At 48.7% G+C, this 15,602-nt stretch overlaps 1 protein-coding gene across 2 annotated transcripts in view; it reads right to left on the reverse strand.

Annotated features, from left to right (window-relative positions):
- The window catches only part of Smoc2 (SPARC related modular calcium binding 2), a 137,122-nt gene that overhangs the window by 22,304 nt on the left and 99,216 nt on the right, over positions 1 to 15,602 (reverse strand). For both annotated transcript variants that reach the window (XM_004651076.2, XM_004651075.2), the window contains exon 9: positions 11,222 to 11,304. In XM_004651076.2, the coding sequence (XP_004651133.2) occupies positions 11,222 to 11,304 (83 nt within the window). The remainder of the gene's footprint in view (positions 1 to 11,221; positions 11,305 to 15,602) is intronic.

Raw genomic sequence — 15,602 nt, forward strand, 5'->3', positions numbered from 1 at the left:
AAAATTCAAACTAGCTCTGAGAAAGGCCTACACAGGCAACAAACAGTGAGGGAGGCCATAGGCAGCAGACTTGTCGTTTTCAGTGTATATCATACTTGAATATTTCCCAGTGCTTCATTATTTCAGATAAACTGCCTTAATAAAGAGTCAGGAAATGTTTGTAATAGGATAATAGTTGTTTAGCAACACATTTAACATATTTGGTGGTGTAGGGGACAGTGTGTTCTCATACGCTGCTGAAACTGTCTCTGAAATATTGCTTATGCTATTAATTTGTCTGGCACATGCTTCTCTGAGGATTAATGTAGGCCCGACTTTATTCCATCTCCTTTCTTTGAAACCATGACTCAAAGCAGCAAGCCCATTCGCTAGTGGCACTCCAGGCTCAAAGGAAACAGTATTTTCTAAAGCATGCTTGCTGGTGGGGCCAAAGGGATGCTGGTGGTCATGGGGCTGGCCCTGAACATGGACTCTAAGCTTGAATGTCCCTGGTGTCAGTTCACATATGATCCAACACTTGGCTCTAAGCTATTTTGTCAAGTTCCTGGTTATCTTGAGAGTGAGGTCTATATGGTATTAAAATAGTGGAAAATGGAAAATAAATTAGGAGTCTGTGGGTAGGAAGTTTTACTCTTTTTTAGAGTGATGACCAGATTCAACCACTTGCCCCTGTCGTTTACCTCAGTGCTCCTGATGTGGCAGTGTTTATGTTGTGCAGAAGGGGCGTGTACATCCTGACGCTGCCCCAAGAATGCAGAGCTCTGGTCAGGCCTGCTGCCACTGACGTCGTTGTTCTATAGAAAGTGCACCCACCTCATTCAGTCCGCCTGCTCCACTGGGTGTCTTGGCATGCTTGGCTAGCCCCCTTGCCGTGCCCTCGCGTGCCCACCCCACCCTACTGCATCGTCCTCACTCATAGTTCATTCTCTTCTCTCTAAATGTCACAGCGCTGGCACTCTGGGTGGCCTGCGCACAAATCACATGTGTTACTACTAATCACGAGCACCTGCTTAGGAGGGCCCAGTACAAAGTGGGCCACACCGAGCATCTGTCCACACTTCAGAGGTCATTTAGGGCAATGACAGTGTCAAAGCCATCAACACTGGGCCATGCCAGGTGCCCAGCCTCCCTGTGAAGCCCCACTGCTGGTAAGAAGTCCAGTAAAGTGTGTCGCGGCAGTGTGCTGGGACCTCTATGCCACCCACTCTCCGATGAAGAGTCATAGCTGAGCACATAGCTCCAGCTCGGCTCTTCTGTCACCAGTAGATGCCACGCTGCTGGCAGCCCGAGGGGTCTCCAAGGTGAGCATCTGCCTGTGTGTCAGCAACACTGAATCACCACAGCTGTCTGAACTCTGAGCCTCCTTTGGGGGTGCAGGCAGTCCAACACAGCTGAGAATGGTCATGGCTAGACACTATTCCCATAAGGCTCTGGTGACCACATTGGCTGTAATAGTAAGAAAACAAGAGGTACTGGGAACAGAGCCACCCTACAGGTATATGTCTTCCAAGGCCGGCAGTGTGGATGAGAGGCCAGAAGTAGGCTTAGAGCCAGCCTGGGTACCTGCCTGGAAGACACCAGAGCAGTTGTAGGACTGAGTGGAGGAAGCTAATGGTTGAGGCGTGACCAGGAAGCGGAGGGTGTAGGATGAAGCTGAGACCCCTCCTAGCTCACAGCAGTCACAAATGCCCTTCTGAAAGAATATGACATACTTGCTAAGTGCCCAGTATCTTCAAACACTTGTTGGCCCACACTTAGGTGCTCATGGGGTTAGCCTCAGCACCCATTGGTAGAAGAAAGCGCCTCCTCACAGTCAGCCAAGGAGCCAGAAACAGCCTCACAGCTCACTGACACAATTTTCAGCTTTGACAACTGGAGAATGTGCCCCACGCCTTCCCATAAGTGACCTAAATTCTCAGGTGGCATTCACTACCCTTCCCTTGCAGGTTTGGGAGGAAGGTGGGGAAATCTGTGTTTCTGTATCTTGACTTTTCTTATTTTATCATGAATAACTCCTATAATCTCTCCAGGCCTTCTCCAATTTCTCCCCAGTCTCTTAAAAACAAAAAGAACTGTCAACTGAACACATTATTCCAATAAAAATCCCATGAAGCACTACACGAAACAGCACACCATAGCCTCTACAGTTCTCACCTGTCATTGCCTTCTGCCACATGTTCATGTCCTGTAATGATTTTTGTCCTCTGTCTGCCCGGGCTCCTTCCAGTAGGGCAGCATCCAGGATGTCCCCCATCACAGGTCTCGAGTGTCAAGTGGACTCTGCTGGCCTGGCTCCCCTTTGCCTGGTGTTCCTGTCCCTGAAACCTTCAGGATGGCACTGTTTGGATGAATTTCCTGACTGACTTTGTATCCATAAAATCTTTACTGACTTGGACTGAAGAGATGGCTTGCTAGTTAAGGCACTTGCCTGCAAACCAAAGGACCCAGGTTCAATTCCCCAGATGCACAAGGTGGCACATGCATCAGGAGTTTGTTTGCAGTGGCTGGAGGCCCTGATGTGCCCATTCTCTATCTGCCTTTCTTTGTCTCTCTCTCTCTCTCTCAAATAAGTAAAAATAAAATATTTTTAAAAATCTTTCCTGGCTTAACCCTGTTTAACTGTCCTGGTCTGTTTTTGTTTAATTTTTTTTTGCTTTTTAAATGCAGATGTCTTCTAAGGGATCATCAGTTGCATTAATCTTCAAGTTTAATTTCATATTCATTAATCTAGTTCAGGGTCAAAACATCAAAATCAAGGAGACCTAGGTCTCTCTCTACCTGTCACTTTTTAGCACTAACCCCTGACTCATCAAGAAAGCACCCTCAGCTTATGACACTGACTTGGGCACAAAGTCATCCAACAATGAGACCTCTCACATGCAGGTTGTGGCTCGCAGCCTCCGCACCTCCCATGCAGCAGGAGGCGCTGTGAGCGTGCATGGGGAGCAGGTGGGGACAGGGAGCCCACGTAGACACAGAGGAGCAGGAGCACACAGCTGCCGCGGCCACTCACACTGCCAGCACGCCAAGCCTGTGTGCCCAAAGCATAACAGCCCCTTGCTCTTGGCTCAGCTAAAACGTAGTGGACTCCTGTCTGAATTCACATTTGATCTAAGAGCAGAAATCATGCAATTTGACTATTTTTTTAGGAGAGACAGAAAGAAGTGCATTAGCAGGGCCTCCAGCCACCGCAATCACCTTGTGCACATGCATGACCTCGCACATGTGTCCCCGTGTACTTATGTGGGGTCTGGGAAGTTAAACATGGGTCCTTAGGCTTTGCAGGAAGGTGCCTTAACCATTAAGCCATCTCTCCAGCCTGAACTTGACTACTTTCAAAGGAGAAACATTGACACTTCTCATCGTCCTAGAAGCCCCAGCCGCAGAAAGTGCTGTCTGCTGGTTGTGCGTCGCTTTGCAGGAAAGGTCAATGCCAGCCTCTGTGGGTCACATGATGCCTGGCACAAGTTCTAGCTCATTGCCTAATTGCCTTTGGGAAAGCAAGCTAAGCGATGCCTGGGACAAGGTAAGGGTCATTTTCTGCTACTTAAAAATACCATAATTAATTTTGAAGCAATTTAGAATGGTGCTAAACTTGCTTGAAAATTTATAGGAGGTGGCTCAAGGGTACTTATGTGTGTCCAAGCCTGTAATTATGCCTATGATTGCATTAGGAGCTGAGAAGTACCATAGCTGTTGACTGGCAAGTAGAGAGGAAAAGGGCTTAGCCACTTATCCTCCTTTTGCTCTGTGTAAAGAGCTTTGAGGTCTAAAGAAGTAGTGAATTCCAAAGATCGGGTGACCGTCTCTATATTTCAGAGTACTCTTTCTTTTTTAAGATTGATGCTACCACATGGTTAGTAAGTTGAAATCAACCAATACCACACAACACTGAGTAGTCATGGGTATGCTGGGCTCTGCACTGGCGGTGAGGAGCTGGAGAGCTGGGTCTGACCTTTGAGAGACCACATGAAGCATGGGGCTGAACCCTAAAGACTGCTTGTCTTCATCCAGCATCTCAAGTCCCTGGGTTCATGGGTGCATCCTATATGGGTTAGTACTGACTGAGAGAGGCCAGGGAAGGTATCCTTGAAAACTGAATCCAGTGTGAGAGCCACAAGAAAAAAAGGGAAGGACAGAGCACCTGGGGAATGAAGGAAAAAGTCTCCAAATATAGATCAAATGAATTGATAGCAAAGGGCCCTCAGGTCTGAAGAGGACATGAGCAGCACGAGCAAAGCAAGTCGGTTAAACTGCCCACAGGAAAGTGTGATCAAGAGAGGCCGAGGGCAGAGAAAGCCAGACGGATTTGCAAAGGGCAAAGTGCGGCTTTGAGCCTGGACTTAGGAGTCTACTCCACTGGGTTTGGCTTCTCTTAAGGCTATTGATGGGGCAGCTTGTCATAGAAACTTCCAGAATGCAAGAACTGTTTCTCCATGGGAAACCATTTGGCCAGATCTTGGTCTCTGCTCCATGTGCTAAAATACTGAGTCACCATTTTCTGCCAGTTGGCATGAGCTACAAAACCTGCCAACTATTCTACATGTGATGAAAATAGAGTCAGCTTGGACAGACGAAGGGTGTGCGTGATCCTACCAGCTTGACCTGGGAGATAAAGGGTTCCCCAGTGGAGGACAGCAATGTGGGGGAAAACACACTGTCAGCCATGTGCATCCACTTAGCCAATGGCTGCTGCAAATAAGTTTCTCCACCCTACTAAGAAGACTGTATCCTGGAGTTAACTGAAGAAGTCCCTGGCATTCTCTCCTAATAAGGACAGTCATTTCCAAATGATGAAAATGATTAAGTGACCTGGAACAGAACACTGCAAACGCCATGGGGGTACTGAGTCAGCCAGCTGCTCAGGGCTGGCATGAAGTATCCCTCGGGCCATGGCAGCCTGGTCTTCCTTGAGGGTCGGTGATGAGGCAGCTTTCTGCTGTGAGGCCCCATGGTCATCCCTCACTGGCAAAGTGCCATAGCTGCTGCAGCTCTGATGTAAACCTCTTCCATGCACAGGGTGTTGGCACCTTGAAGAACCCTTCTGACCTTCAGACTGGCCAACATGACATCACTTCACCATCCTCACCAGTGATGACCACTAGCAACTAGCAGATTAATTAATTTCAGGAGATGGCTCACTCGTTAAAAGTGCTTGCTGCACAAGCCTAACAAAAGGAATTTGGAAACTCAGAACCCACATAAAGATGGACACAAGTGGTGCAGTGCACACTTCCATAATCCAGTGTCTGACGCCATGAGAGACAGAACCAGTCAAATCCTGAAACTTGCAGACCAGTTAGTCTGGCATTTACAACAACAAACAACAAGATCCTATCTCAAACATAGTGGGAGGTGAAGACCAACAACCGAGGTTGTCCTCTGACTTACACATGTGCTGTGGCATGTATGTGCACGTACACACACACACACACACACACACACACACACACACACACACATCCCTTTAGTCAGTTGGTTAGAGTGGAGGATCCTACCATGCAAAGGCCTTCATATAAGGTGCAGACAGAAGTTTCACTGTAGTAAACGAAAGCCACTGTGCAGACTGACTTATAAGCCATTCAGCTTAGTAGTCATTAAAAATATTAAATCTTGGCTCATTTACAGAAGGCCTCATACATAAAGGACAGAGTAAAGTTTTACGTAACACGATGAGGACCAGCCCAGGCCAGCAAGCATGTGCAAATCCATCGTATCTTTTTAAGGCAATTGCCACCCACTAGTATCAAAATCTGGCTCAGAGGCTGCAAGATAGCTCAGTCAGTAACATGCTTGCTTCACAAACATGAGGACTTGAGTTTGATCCCCAGAACCCACTTGAAAATCCAGGCCATGCTCATAATCCCAGTGCTGCGGGAGGTGGACTCTGGGTTCACTAGCCAGTCAGTGTAGCCTACTTAAAAATCTCCAGGCCCTGGTGATCATATTTAAAAAAAAAAAAAGTACATGGTGATCCAAAAGAGTAATACCTGAATTGTCCTCTGGCCTCCACTCACATGCACCTGCCTACACACAAATATAGGCACATACAAACATGCATACACATTAAAATGAAACCTTATTTCAGAGGCAAAAGATTGCACTACATCCTAGAGGAATAAGAATTCTATGAGAAGTAGGTCATCTGGCTCACTAAGTACCTTTCACCTGCATGCTGTCTGTGGTGGTTTGATTCAGGTGTCCCCCATAAACCTAGGTGTTCTGAATGCTAGGTTCCCAGCTGATGGATATTTGGGAATTAATGCCTCCTGGAGGGAGTGTATCATTGGGGGCGGGCTTATGGGCTTTATAGCCAGTTTCCCCATCCCAGTGTTTGGCACACCCTCCTGTTGCTGTGGTCCATCTTCTGTTGGCCAGGGGGTGATGTCCACCCTCTGCTCATGCCATTGTTTTCCCCTGCCATCATGGAGCTTCCCCTCGAGCCTGTAAGCCAAATAAACCTCTTTTTCCCAGAAGCTACTCTTGGTTGGGTGATTTCTACCAGCAATGCGAACCGGACTGCAACAGTAAAGTGGTACCGGGAGTGGGGTTGCTGCTAGACACCCGACTGTGTGGCTTTGCCTTTTGGAGCTGATTTTCAAGAGGAATGTGGGAGGATTTGAAACCTTGGCCTAAGAGATGCCTTGCAGTGCTGTAAGTACAGCTTAATGGACTATTCTGGTCTGAGCTCCAAGACCTGAAGGCAGTAAGAACTATGGACTGTGAGGTTTGGCTTATGAGGGTGACAAAGAGCTGTGCCTGGACTGGGCTAGCAGTTTGTGTGAGAAGCTTGTTCTTGTGCCCTTGTCCTGAGAAGTTGTGCAGGGTTGCTTTGCATAGAAATGAACTGGTGTGTGCAGAGGGATATGGCACAGAAAGGAAAATCTTTGGGTGAACTGTTGCCCGTTCAGCTGCAACTGAGAGATTACAACCTTTGAGACTGGGCTAGCTGACCTGCGCTGGGGCAACAAGAAGAATGTCGACTCTTTAGAAGGGGCCTGAGTGCTCAAGGAGTGTCCTGTTCTTCAAAGTCTGCTTTATTCCCCCCTGGATTAACAAATTGGCACCCTACCTGGTATCGTGGAGTATAAGAAATGCTGGAAAGAGGGTCATTGAGTTTGCAACACGGTCTTGTGTTTTGGAAATGGCCATGGGCAGTGTGAAGCGGGTTTGCTGGTTGCCTGCATAGAGACCCCATGGGGCCATGAGGATGAACCGTGGCTTGCAGTGGAGACCCAGTGGAGATGCCGGGACCATGAGATGGCTGCCGAGGAGCTGCCGGCCCCGGTGAAGTTTCCCAGGACTGTGAGTAGCCTAGCTGGAGGGGCGGAATTGGAATGCCAGAGACTTGTTGCTGGTTAGAATTATCGGACTTGAAGATTTGTCACTGGTTAGAGTTGCTGGACTTGAAGCTACAGAGTTTGATGTTTGCCCTGGTTGTTTTAAATCGTGTATTGGTTGAATGTTTCTTTGCTATGCCCAATGCCATCTATTGCAGTGTGAATATTTATTCTGTGCCATTCTGGGTTTTTTGAGGTTATATTTTGGTATTATGGCTCAGTTAAAAGATCTTGAACTATGGGGATGTATGAACATCATTGAGATTGATAAAAACTATGGGGACTTTTAAAGTCAGACTGAATGCATTACATTTTACATCATGCATGGATATCAGTTTATGGGGGCCAGGGGCGGAATGTGGTGGTTTGATTCAGGTGTCCCCCATAAACCTAGGTGTTCTGAATGCTAGGTTCCCAGCTGATGGATATTTGGGAATTAATGCCTCCTGGAGGGAGTGTATCATTGGGGGCGGGCTTATGGGCTTTATAGCCAGTTTCCCCATCCCAGTGTTTGGCACACCCTCCTGTTGCTGTGGTCCATCTTCTGTTGGCCAGGGGGTGATGTCCACCCTCTGCTCATGCCATCGTTTTCCCCTGCCATCGTGGAGCTTCCCCTCGAGCCTGTAAGCCAAATAAATCTCTTTTTCCCAGAAGCTACTCTTGGTTGGGTGATTTCTACCAGCAATGCGAACCGGACTGCAACACTGTCTGTGTGGTTTGATTCAGGTGTCTTCCATAAACTTAGGTAGTCTGACTACTAGGTTCCCAGCTGATAGAGATTTGGGAATTAACACCTCCTGGAGACAGTGTATTGTTGGGGGTGGGCTTATGAGTGTTATAGCCAGTTTCCCCATGCCAGTGTTTGGCACACTCTCCTGTTCCTGTTGTCCACCTGATGTTGGCCAGTGAGTGATATCCACCCTCTGCTCATGCCATCATTTTTCCCTGCCTTCATGGAGATTCCCCTCAAATCTGTAAGCTAAAATAAACCCTTTCTTGCCAAAAGCTGCTCTTGGTTGGGTGATTTGTGCCAGCAATACAAACCTGACTACAACAGTAATGTTGGTACCAAGGCATGGTATCATTTGGTACTAAATACCTGACTGTGGTTTTGGCCTTTCAGAGCTGATTTTCAAGAGGGATGTGGAAAGATTTGAAACCTTGGCCCAAGAGATGCCTTGCAGTGCTGTAAGTACAGCTTGATGGACTATTCTGGTCAGAGTTGAAAGGTCTGAATGCAGTAAGAACTATGGACTGTGAAGTTTGACTTATGAAGGTGAGAAAGAGCTTTGCTTGGACTGGGATAGGAGCAGTTTGTGTAAGGGCTTTTATATCCCTGTCCTTAGAAGTTGTGCAGGGTTGCATTGTGTAAAAATGGACTGGTGGAGCAGAGAGATATGGCAGAAAGAAATCTTTCAGCTGAAATTGCTGCCTGTTCAGATACAATTGAGAGATTACAACCATTGAGATTGGGCCAGCTGACCTGCATTGGGACAACAGAAAAAATGTAGACTTTTTTGAAGGGGTCTGAGTGCCGAAGGAATGTCCTATTCTTCAAACTCTGCTTTATTCCTCCTGGATTAACAAGTTGGCACCCTACCTGGTATTGTGGAGTATAAGACATGCAAGAAAGAGAGGGTCATTGAATTTGCAACACAGTCTTGTGTCTTGTGTTTTGTAAATGGCCATGGGCAGTATAAAGCATGTTTGCTGGGTTGCCTGCACAGAGACCCGATGGAGCCGTGAGGTTGGACCATGGGTTCCAGTGCAGATGCCAGGACCACAAGACAGCTAAGGAGAGCTGCCAACCCCAGTGAAGTTTTCCTGGACTGTGAGTAGCCTAGCTGGAGTGGTGGAATTGGAACTCCAGAGACTTGTTGCTGGTTAGAATTATTGGACTTGGAGATTTGTCACTTACTAGAGTTGTTGAACTTGGAGCTACCGAGTTTGATATTTGCCCTGTTTAAATCTTGTACTGGCTGAATATTTCTTTGCTATGTCCAAAGCCATCTTTTGCAATATGAGTGTTTACTTTGTACCATTGGGGGATTTTTTTCATATTATGGCTCAGTTAAAAGACCTTGGATTATGAGGATGTTTGAACAACATTAGGATTGACAAAAAAAAAAAATTATAGGAACTTTTTAAGTTAGACTGAATGCATTGCAGTTTACATTATGGATTGTTATCAGTATATGGGGGCCAGAGGTAGAATGTGGTGGTTTGATTCAGGTGGCTCCCATAAACATAGGTTTTGAATGCTAGGTTCCCAGCTGATGGAGATTTGGGAATTATGCCTCCAGGAGGCAGTGTATTGTTGGGGGACAGGTTTATTCATTTTATAGCCAGTGTCCCTTTCCCAGTGTTTGTCACACTCTCCTGTTCCTTTTGTCCACCTGATGTTGGCCAGAGTGATGACCACCCTCTGCTCATGCCATCGTTTTACCCTGCCATCATGGAGCTTCCCCTCGAGTCTGTAAGCCAAAATAAGTCCCTTTTTTGTCAAAAGCTCCTCTTGGTCAGATGATTTCTGCCAGTAACGTGAACCTGACTGCAACAGTGTCACATATGCAAGTGAGGTGTGTGCCAAGAATCTGCTCTACACCTCATTCTCTGTCTCTCTCAGTGTCTGCCTCTGAGTCTCTGGCTCTCAGTGTGTGTCTATTGATCAGTCTTTCTGCAATCCAGTCCATGCCCAAAGACGAAGACAGAGGCCTCACTCATGGAGCAGGAAAAGCTAGTTATTCACACAGGGGAACATGGTGTGCCTCTGATAACGTCACTCAGAAGTTCCTGAACCTGCCTCAAAGGAGATCCTGGGTGGACAGAGATCTGGGATCTAACTGAAGGCCTTGGTCATGAGAAATTAGCTATGTGGAGCGGGGGCTGTGTACTAGGTTCTGGGGAAATGTGTGACCTGATTCCTCAGAGCCACAGCTGTTCCCCTTCTCAGCTAAGCAGCTTCATTCCTGCTACTGGACTCACGTGTGAGTACTCTAGTCTTCTACGATTACAAACAGAAAAAAAATGCCTTTTCTTTCCATTTTGAAAACCCTCTTTGCCAATGGCAGTACAAGCTAGGCGGGAAGCACAGAGACTTCTATGGAGTAATCTCTCCAGACAAAAGGAGATCAGATCAAACACACCAGACATGGAGGACACTACAAAATGATTGTCATGGCCTTCCTGACACACTGACAAACACAATCTGGAGACACTTAAGGAAGAAAAGAGAGTGGAATGCAACAAGGCAGCGAGCAGCTTTGAAGCATCACTGGGGGCATCAAATTCACCCAAGACACTGGAGCTCTGTTCCTGGCCCCTGGCTCCATGGACTGTGGGCTATGGGGACTCCTAGCCTGGGTCTCACTGAGTACCTTCCTGCCACTGAAGCCCCTGGGGTCATCTGCTAATGCCTGGAGAGGTCAGTGGGCAGGGAAAATTTTAGTCTCTCTGGTGACTGTTCCGGATGTTTCCACACAGGCACTCATGCATGAACTTGTTAAATAAACGCCAATGCCAGGCAGTGCCTTCCAGCAAATTCACTTGATACTGCTCCAACTGTCAATGCAGTGTGGAAGAGTGACACCAGCCACCTGCGCAGTTCAGCCTCTGCCATGACAGCGCCCTGACTTCACAGACGTGCTTTCTCCTTCTGCCCTCACATGCTTTGTGGTATGCAAGATGGTGTTTCCCCCATCACCAGCCTTGAGGGCCAGAAGCCTGAGGTCAGCCTGTGTTTTACCTGTGAGCTCCAATATGTGCCCCTGGGACCCGAGCCCCTGGAGGAACCCTGAGAGAAGCCCGCGTGGCTGTGCCCTCCTCCCATGCTGCGCGCCGCTCCGGGGCCTCCGCAGCCGCGCGGCGTCTGCAGCACTCACCCTGCAGGGGCCGGCCCTTGTACAGGTCCCGGGCCTTCGCCGGGTGCGCCCGGGCTGCGCTGTCACACTTGGGCTGCTCATACCTAGGAGAGAAAACGGTGGAGTTGAGACCTGGAGCCAGGCTATCCTCCATTCCTCACCTCAGACGAACCACACACAGCTTCCGCTCAGGGTGTGCCCCTGCCTCAGCATCCAGGCTCCATGCTGTCGCCCCAAGATTTAACCCTGCGGGGGCTGTGGTGAGCATTACCATCAACAGCTAATTTGCATAGTCAAAATGATGACAGAGACTAAGCAGGCTTTATCTCTCAATCGAGTTCCTCCTAAAACAATCTTACCTACGTTCACCTTCCAACCACCCTGATTTTATGAAAGAGAATTATTCTGCCCAACAGATTCCTGTGCTCTCCATGTGGGGCAGAGAAGGAAGTGTGGGAGTGAGGACCATGGGCATGAATGGGGCCAATATGACCACTGAGCCTCGCCCACAGCAGTAGGACAGTGTTCGGAGGGGAAGGACCCCTTAACCAGCTTGCTTCTCCTGATGCGCCAGGATGTGGCATCAGATGGGGGTCAACTGTCACCTAGAGATAAAGCAGAAGTGTAGCCTGGCTCAGCGGTTTACTCTCTGGTTACTATCTTGAGTGTGCATATTAAATTTGGGAGGTATGGGGATGCTGGGTCAAGGAGCTTCTTCCGGACTCCTGGCCAGTGTCCGAGAGTGGGAATAGCAGCTGACTTCCTTGCTACAGTGGACACCTTCACAGCCAAAGAGCTGTGGCATGTAAGCTTCAGAAAGATGACATCATGTCTCAGCTTCTGGCTGATGGCACAGAGCTTATGCCATCACTCCTGACCATCCGTGGGCACAGGTGGCACCCCTTGGCCATGGTCCATGCTGGGTTGGAGAAAGCAAACTTGCTCATTCAACTTTATCTGGATTCTCCAAGCACGCAGGATCCAACACCTGCAGCATTTATACAAGACTCAGAGCCCTGCTACTTGCCATCCCCTTCTCACTACAAAGACGTTACCTGGGATAGTCATTGGGATTTTGCTCCAACTAGGAGCTGAGATATGTTAAGAACCTTACCTGAAATTTGAAAAAATATACTTTTTAATGATGGGATTCTGCCCCTTTCAGACAGCAGAGTGAAATGCCTGAATTTGCAGGCAAAGTCATCTTGGGAAGTGCTCCATAGTAACAAATATTTGGCTTTGACAGCCGCTGTCATTCTTTCAGTAGGGTTTATTTTTGTGTAAGGAAGAAAATAACACCACTTGGTTATGTGATGCCGATCATATACCAGGATGACTACCACTGAGAATTGTGATTTCAGACCACACTGTCCTGTACACATGGTCACTTAGCAAGAGCACCAAGAACAGAAGATGCCCAAGGCAAGTGGGGACAATAGATAGCCCCAGGCAGGGGGACGGAGCCTGCACCAGCCCTCACAAAGGCAAGAGAATTCTTCTCCGGCACTAATGGAGCAGCTGGCAGTCATCCTGCAGAACGTGGAATCTAATCACCTACTCCATCCCTCCCACTGACCAGTGGCCCAGTGGAAATCCACCCCTCCCCACCTGGACCTCACCGGGCTGGGCAGCAGGGCCTGGCAAGTGTGTCCTCACTCTGTACTTCAGGGTCCTGGGAGCCATGGCCGGGCTGCTGCTTCCAATCCCCAAAGGCAGGAGAGTGCAGAGAAGCTAAGCCCCATTCCATCCCCTGTCTCTGTCCACACAGCACAGGGGAATTCTGCCCTGGAGAGAGGGGCAGCTCTGTTGAGGGTAAGTAGGACCCAGAGCCATGGTGGCCTTGATGCAAGTCCACCACAAAATCAACCTAGAGCCGCATGGAGACACGAGGACAAGACATCTGACACACAGATAATATGTCGTTGGATACCCTCAGCCTCCTGCTTTTCTGTTTTCTGGACCTTAAATCAAAATGCTCTCCCCACAAGGAGGTAGGAAGGGTAGGGAGGAGAGTAATACTAAACACTACCAGTGCAAGCCTGATCATGACCTACCCATGCAGGAGGGTTCCTTGTATGCCCTCTCTCACACAGAGCACAGGAAACACAACTGATTGAGCTGGCCTACAACTTTTGGAGCTCTGCTGATATTGGTAATTTCAATGACTGCATAGCATGCCCACCAGCTTGAGTGGCAAGTTAATGGATAGGCTTAGCCAAGGGCATATGATCAAATACTGGCCAATGATCCATGAGTCAAATTGTTGGAGGACTTCTAGAAACAGGGTTCGGGAAGAAGGAGGGGAGAGAGGACAAGGGTCCTGAGCACCGTGACCCTTGCACAAGACGCACAGACCCAGCCAGCCATCTCTAACTAAGAGGAGAACCTGCTTGTACGCAAAGCCACCACAGGGCGAGACTTGAGTGGCTGTGTGCTCAGTGCTTTCCCACCACGCCATCAGCTGAAACTGAGCCTTCTGCCCCGTGTGCCTCATGGTGACACAGTCCAGTCTGCCTTGCTCACAGTTTTCTCCAGATGCCTCATCACACTAGCTGACACTGAAAGCTGCCTACTAATGCTCTGTCCCCTGGTCGACCACACTGGGCCTCTCTGGGTGGAGCAGTGCTATTTCTGCTGGGTCCACACCTTGTTCCTGACTCCTGCAGGTCTCACCTCAGTATCATCCTCACAGGGGGTGCTCCTGGCTGCTCTCTGTATGCAGGGCCCCATGCCCTTCCTCTTGCTCACTATCAGTCTTGTCACCCTCTGAAATATCTCCTTACACTGGCACATTCACGGACACATTCTATCACCACTGCTTCCTTCCATCAGGAAAAACATGTCATGGAATCTCTGATGTTTGTCCTTTCTGTTCATTGAATGTCCTCGACCCCTAGTACAGTAGAGCACAGTACCTGGAGCCCAGGGGTACTCAAATATTTACTGGAAGAAAAGTGAAGGGAAAGATGTTGAAAGAGTTTCTTTCACCAAGACAGCTCAATCTCTTGAGCTGGAGTGGGAGGCACATTGTGACTAAAAGTGCTGTGTTCTGCTCTCTGCTTCCTCCGTTAGAGCCATGTCATGTGTACCCTGTGATATCCTCCTGTCTCTTCTAGGACTTCAACTCCATTTGCCCTTCTGCCTGGAAAGATGGCCAGGCTAGAACCAGCTCAAATGCCACTCGGCTCCTGCACCACCCCTGGACTGCTCCAACACCGCTGGTGTTTGTCATCTCTTGTGTGCAGGACTGGAAGATGCCACCTTTTTCTCAAAGCTCATTAAACTGGAACCTGAGCTTAGCCCTTGTGCTGAGTGAAGGACCTATGATAATTGGTCCCTTTCCCTGGCCAGGCCTGGTGACAGCCTGGGGCTGGGCATGCAACGGGAGACAGGGCAAGTTGAGAGGTTCCATGGGGAAGATATCTCTTGCTTTCAGAGTAACACTTCCTTCTTCCCAACTCGGTTATTGTGGCTGCTTTATGCCATCTCTAGACCACATGTCTACTGAAGCCATGGAGCACACAGCACGTGGAAGACGAGCCACTGAGCATTCTGCCAGTTAAAGGTGGGAGAGCAGATGTGCTGCAATTGTGTGCCTAGAAGGCTAAGCTCTGGGAAATCCTGACCCCTTAATGTTGTGTTAGGTGAGAGCAGCTGAGGGTGAGGCCTTGCCCACAGTTGCAACCTCTAAGGAGGAACTTCTTCTAGACCCTGACATATCAAATACTTGTTATCCTCAATACTAAAAGGTGACCACATGTCACTGATCAGTGGCCCTTGTGTTCGTGACAGTGTGACATGCCCCCTCCATGGGACGTGCTTTGAGTCTTTCCTGAAACTCAAAGACCAGGGCAGTTCTTCTCCCAGAGGTTAGCAGAGAAAGCAGGGGAGGGAAGAGCCTGACCCGGTCCTGTCTGGTCTGAGATCCAGGTAAAGTCCATGTAGAAAGGAGCCAGGCTGGATGAAGGGAAGAGGGGGCTTGGCTTTCTCCTTGGTCACAATATAAATTGTTCTCGGGTTCTTCGGGGATAATGTTACAATCGCTGCTCTCATCATTTCAGAGCCAGCTGGAGCATTCTGGTTTTGACAGCATAAGGATTTTTGTTGGCCAGGGCTAAGCAGACATCTGCCAGGGACGCTTCTCCTCTACAGCAGAAGTAGGGCGCAAGGCCAGGGCTGCAGCTGGCAGTGGGGAGCAAGTGCCCCAGTTGATACATCGTAAGAGTGCCAGGGGCCCAACTATGCAGAAAGATCATTTCCAAGAAAGGTTTCTTGGGGAACACTATGCCCTGTGTACCTCCACATAGGGGCAAGACGGCTTTCATACGCGGGACTTGAAAAAAGCAAGGACCCATTGGGAGTTTGCTTTGTGCCAGCCTGCTGGGTTAATGGCACAAAACAC

Source organism: Jaculus jaculus, chromosome 9 (genome assembly GCF_020740685.1).
Source record: "Jaculus jaculus isolate mJacJac1 chromosome 9, mJacJac1.mat.Y.cur, whole genome shotgun sequence".
Lineage (NCBI taxonomy): Eukaryota > Metazoa > Chordata > Mammalia > Rodentia > Dipodidae > Jaculus > Jaculus jaculus.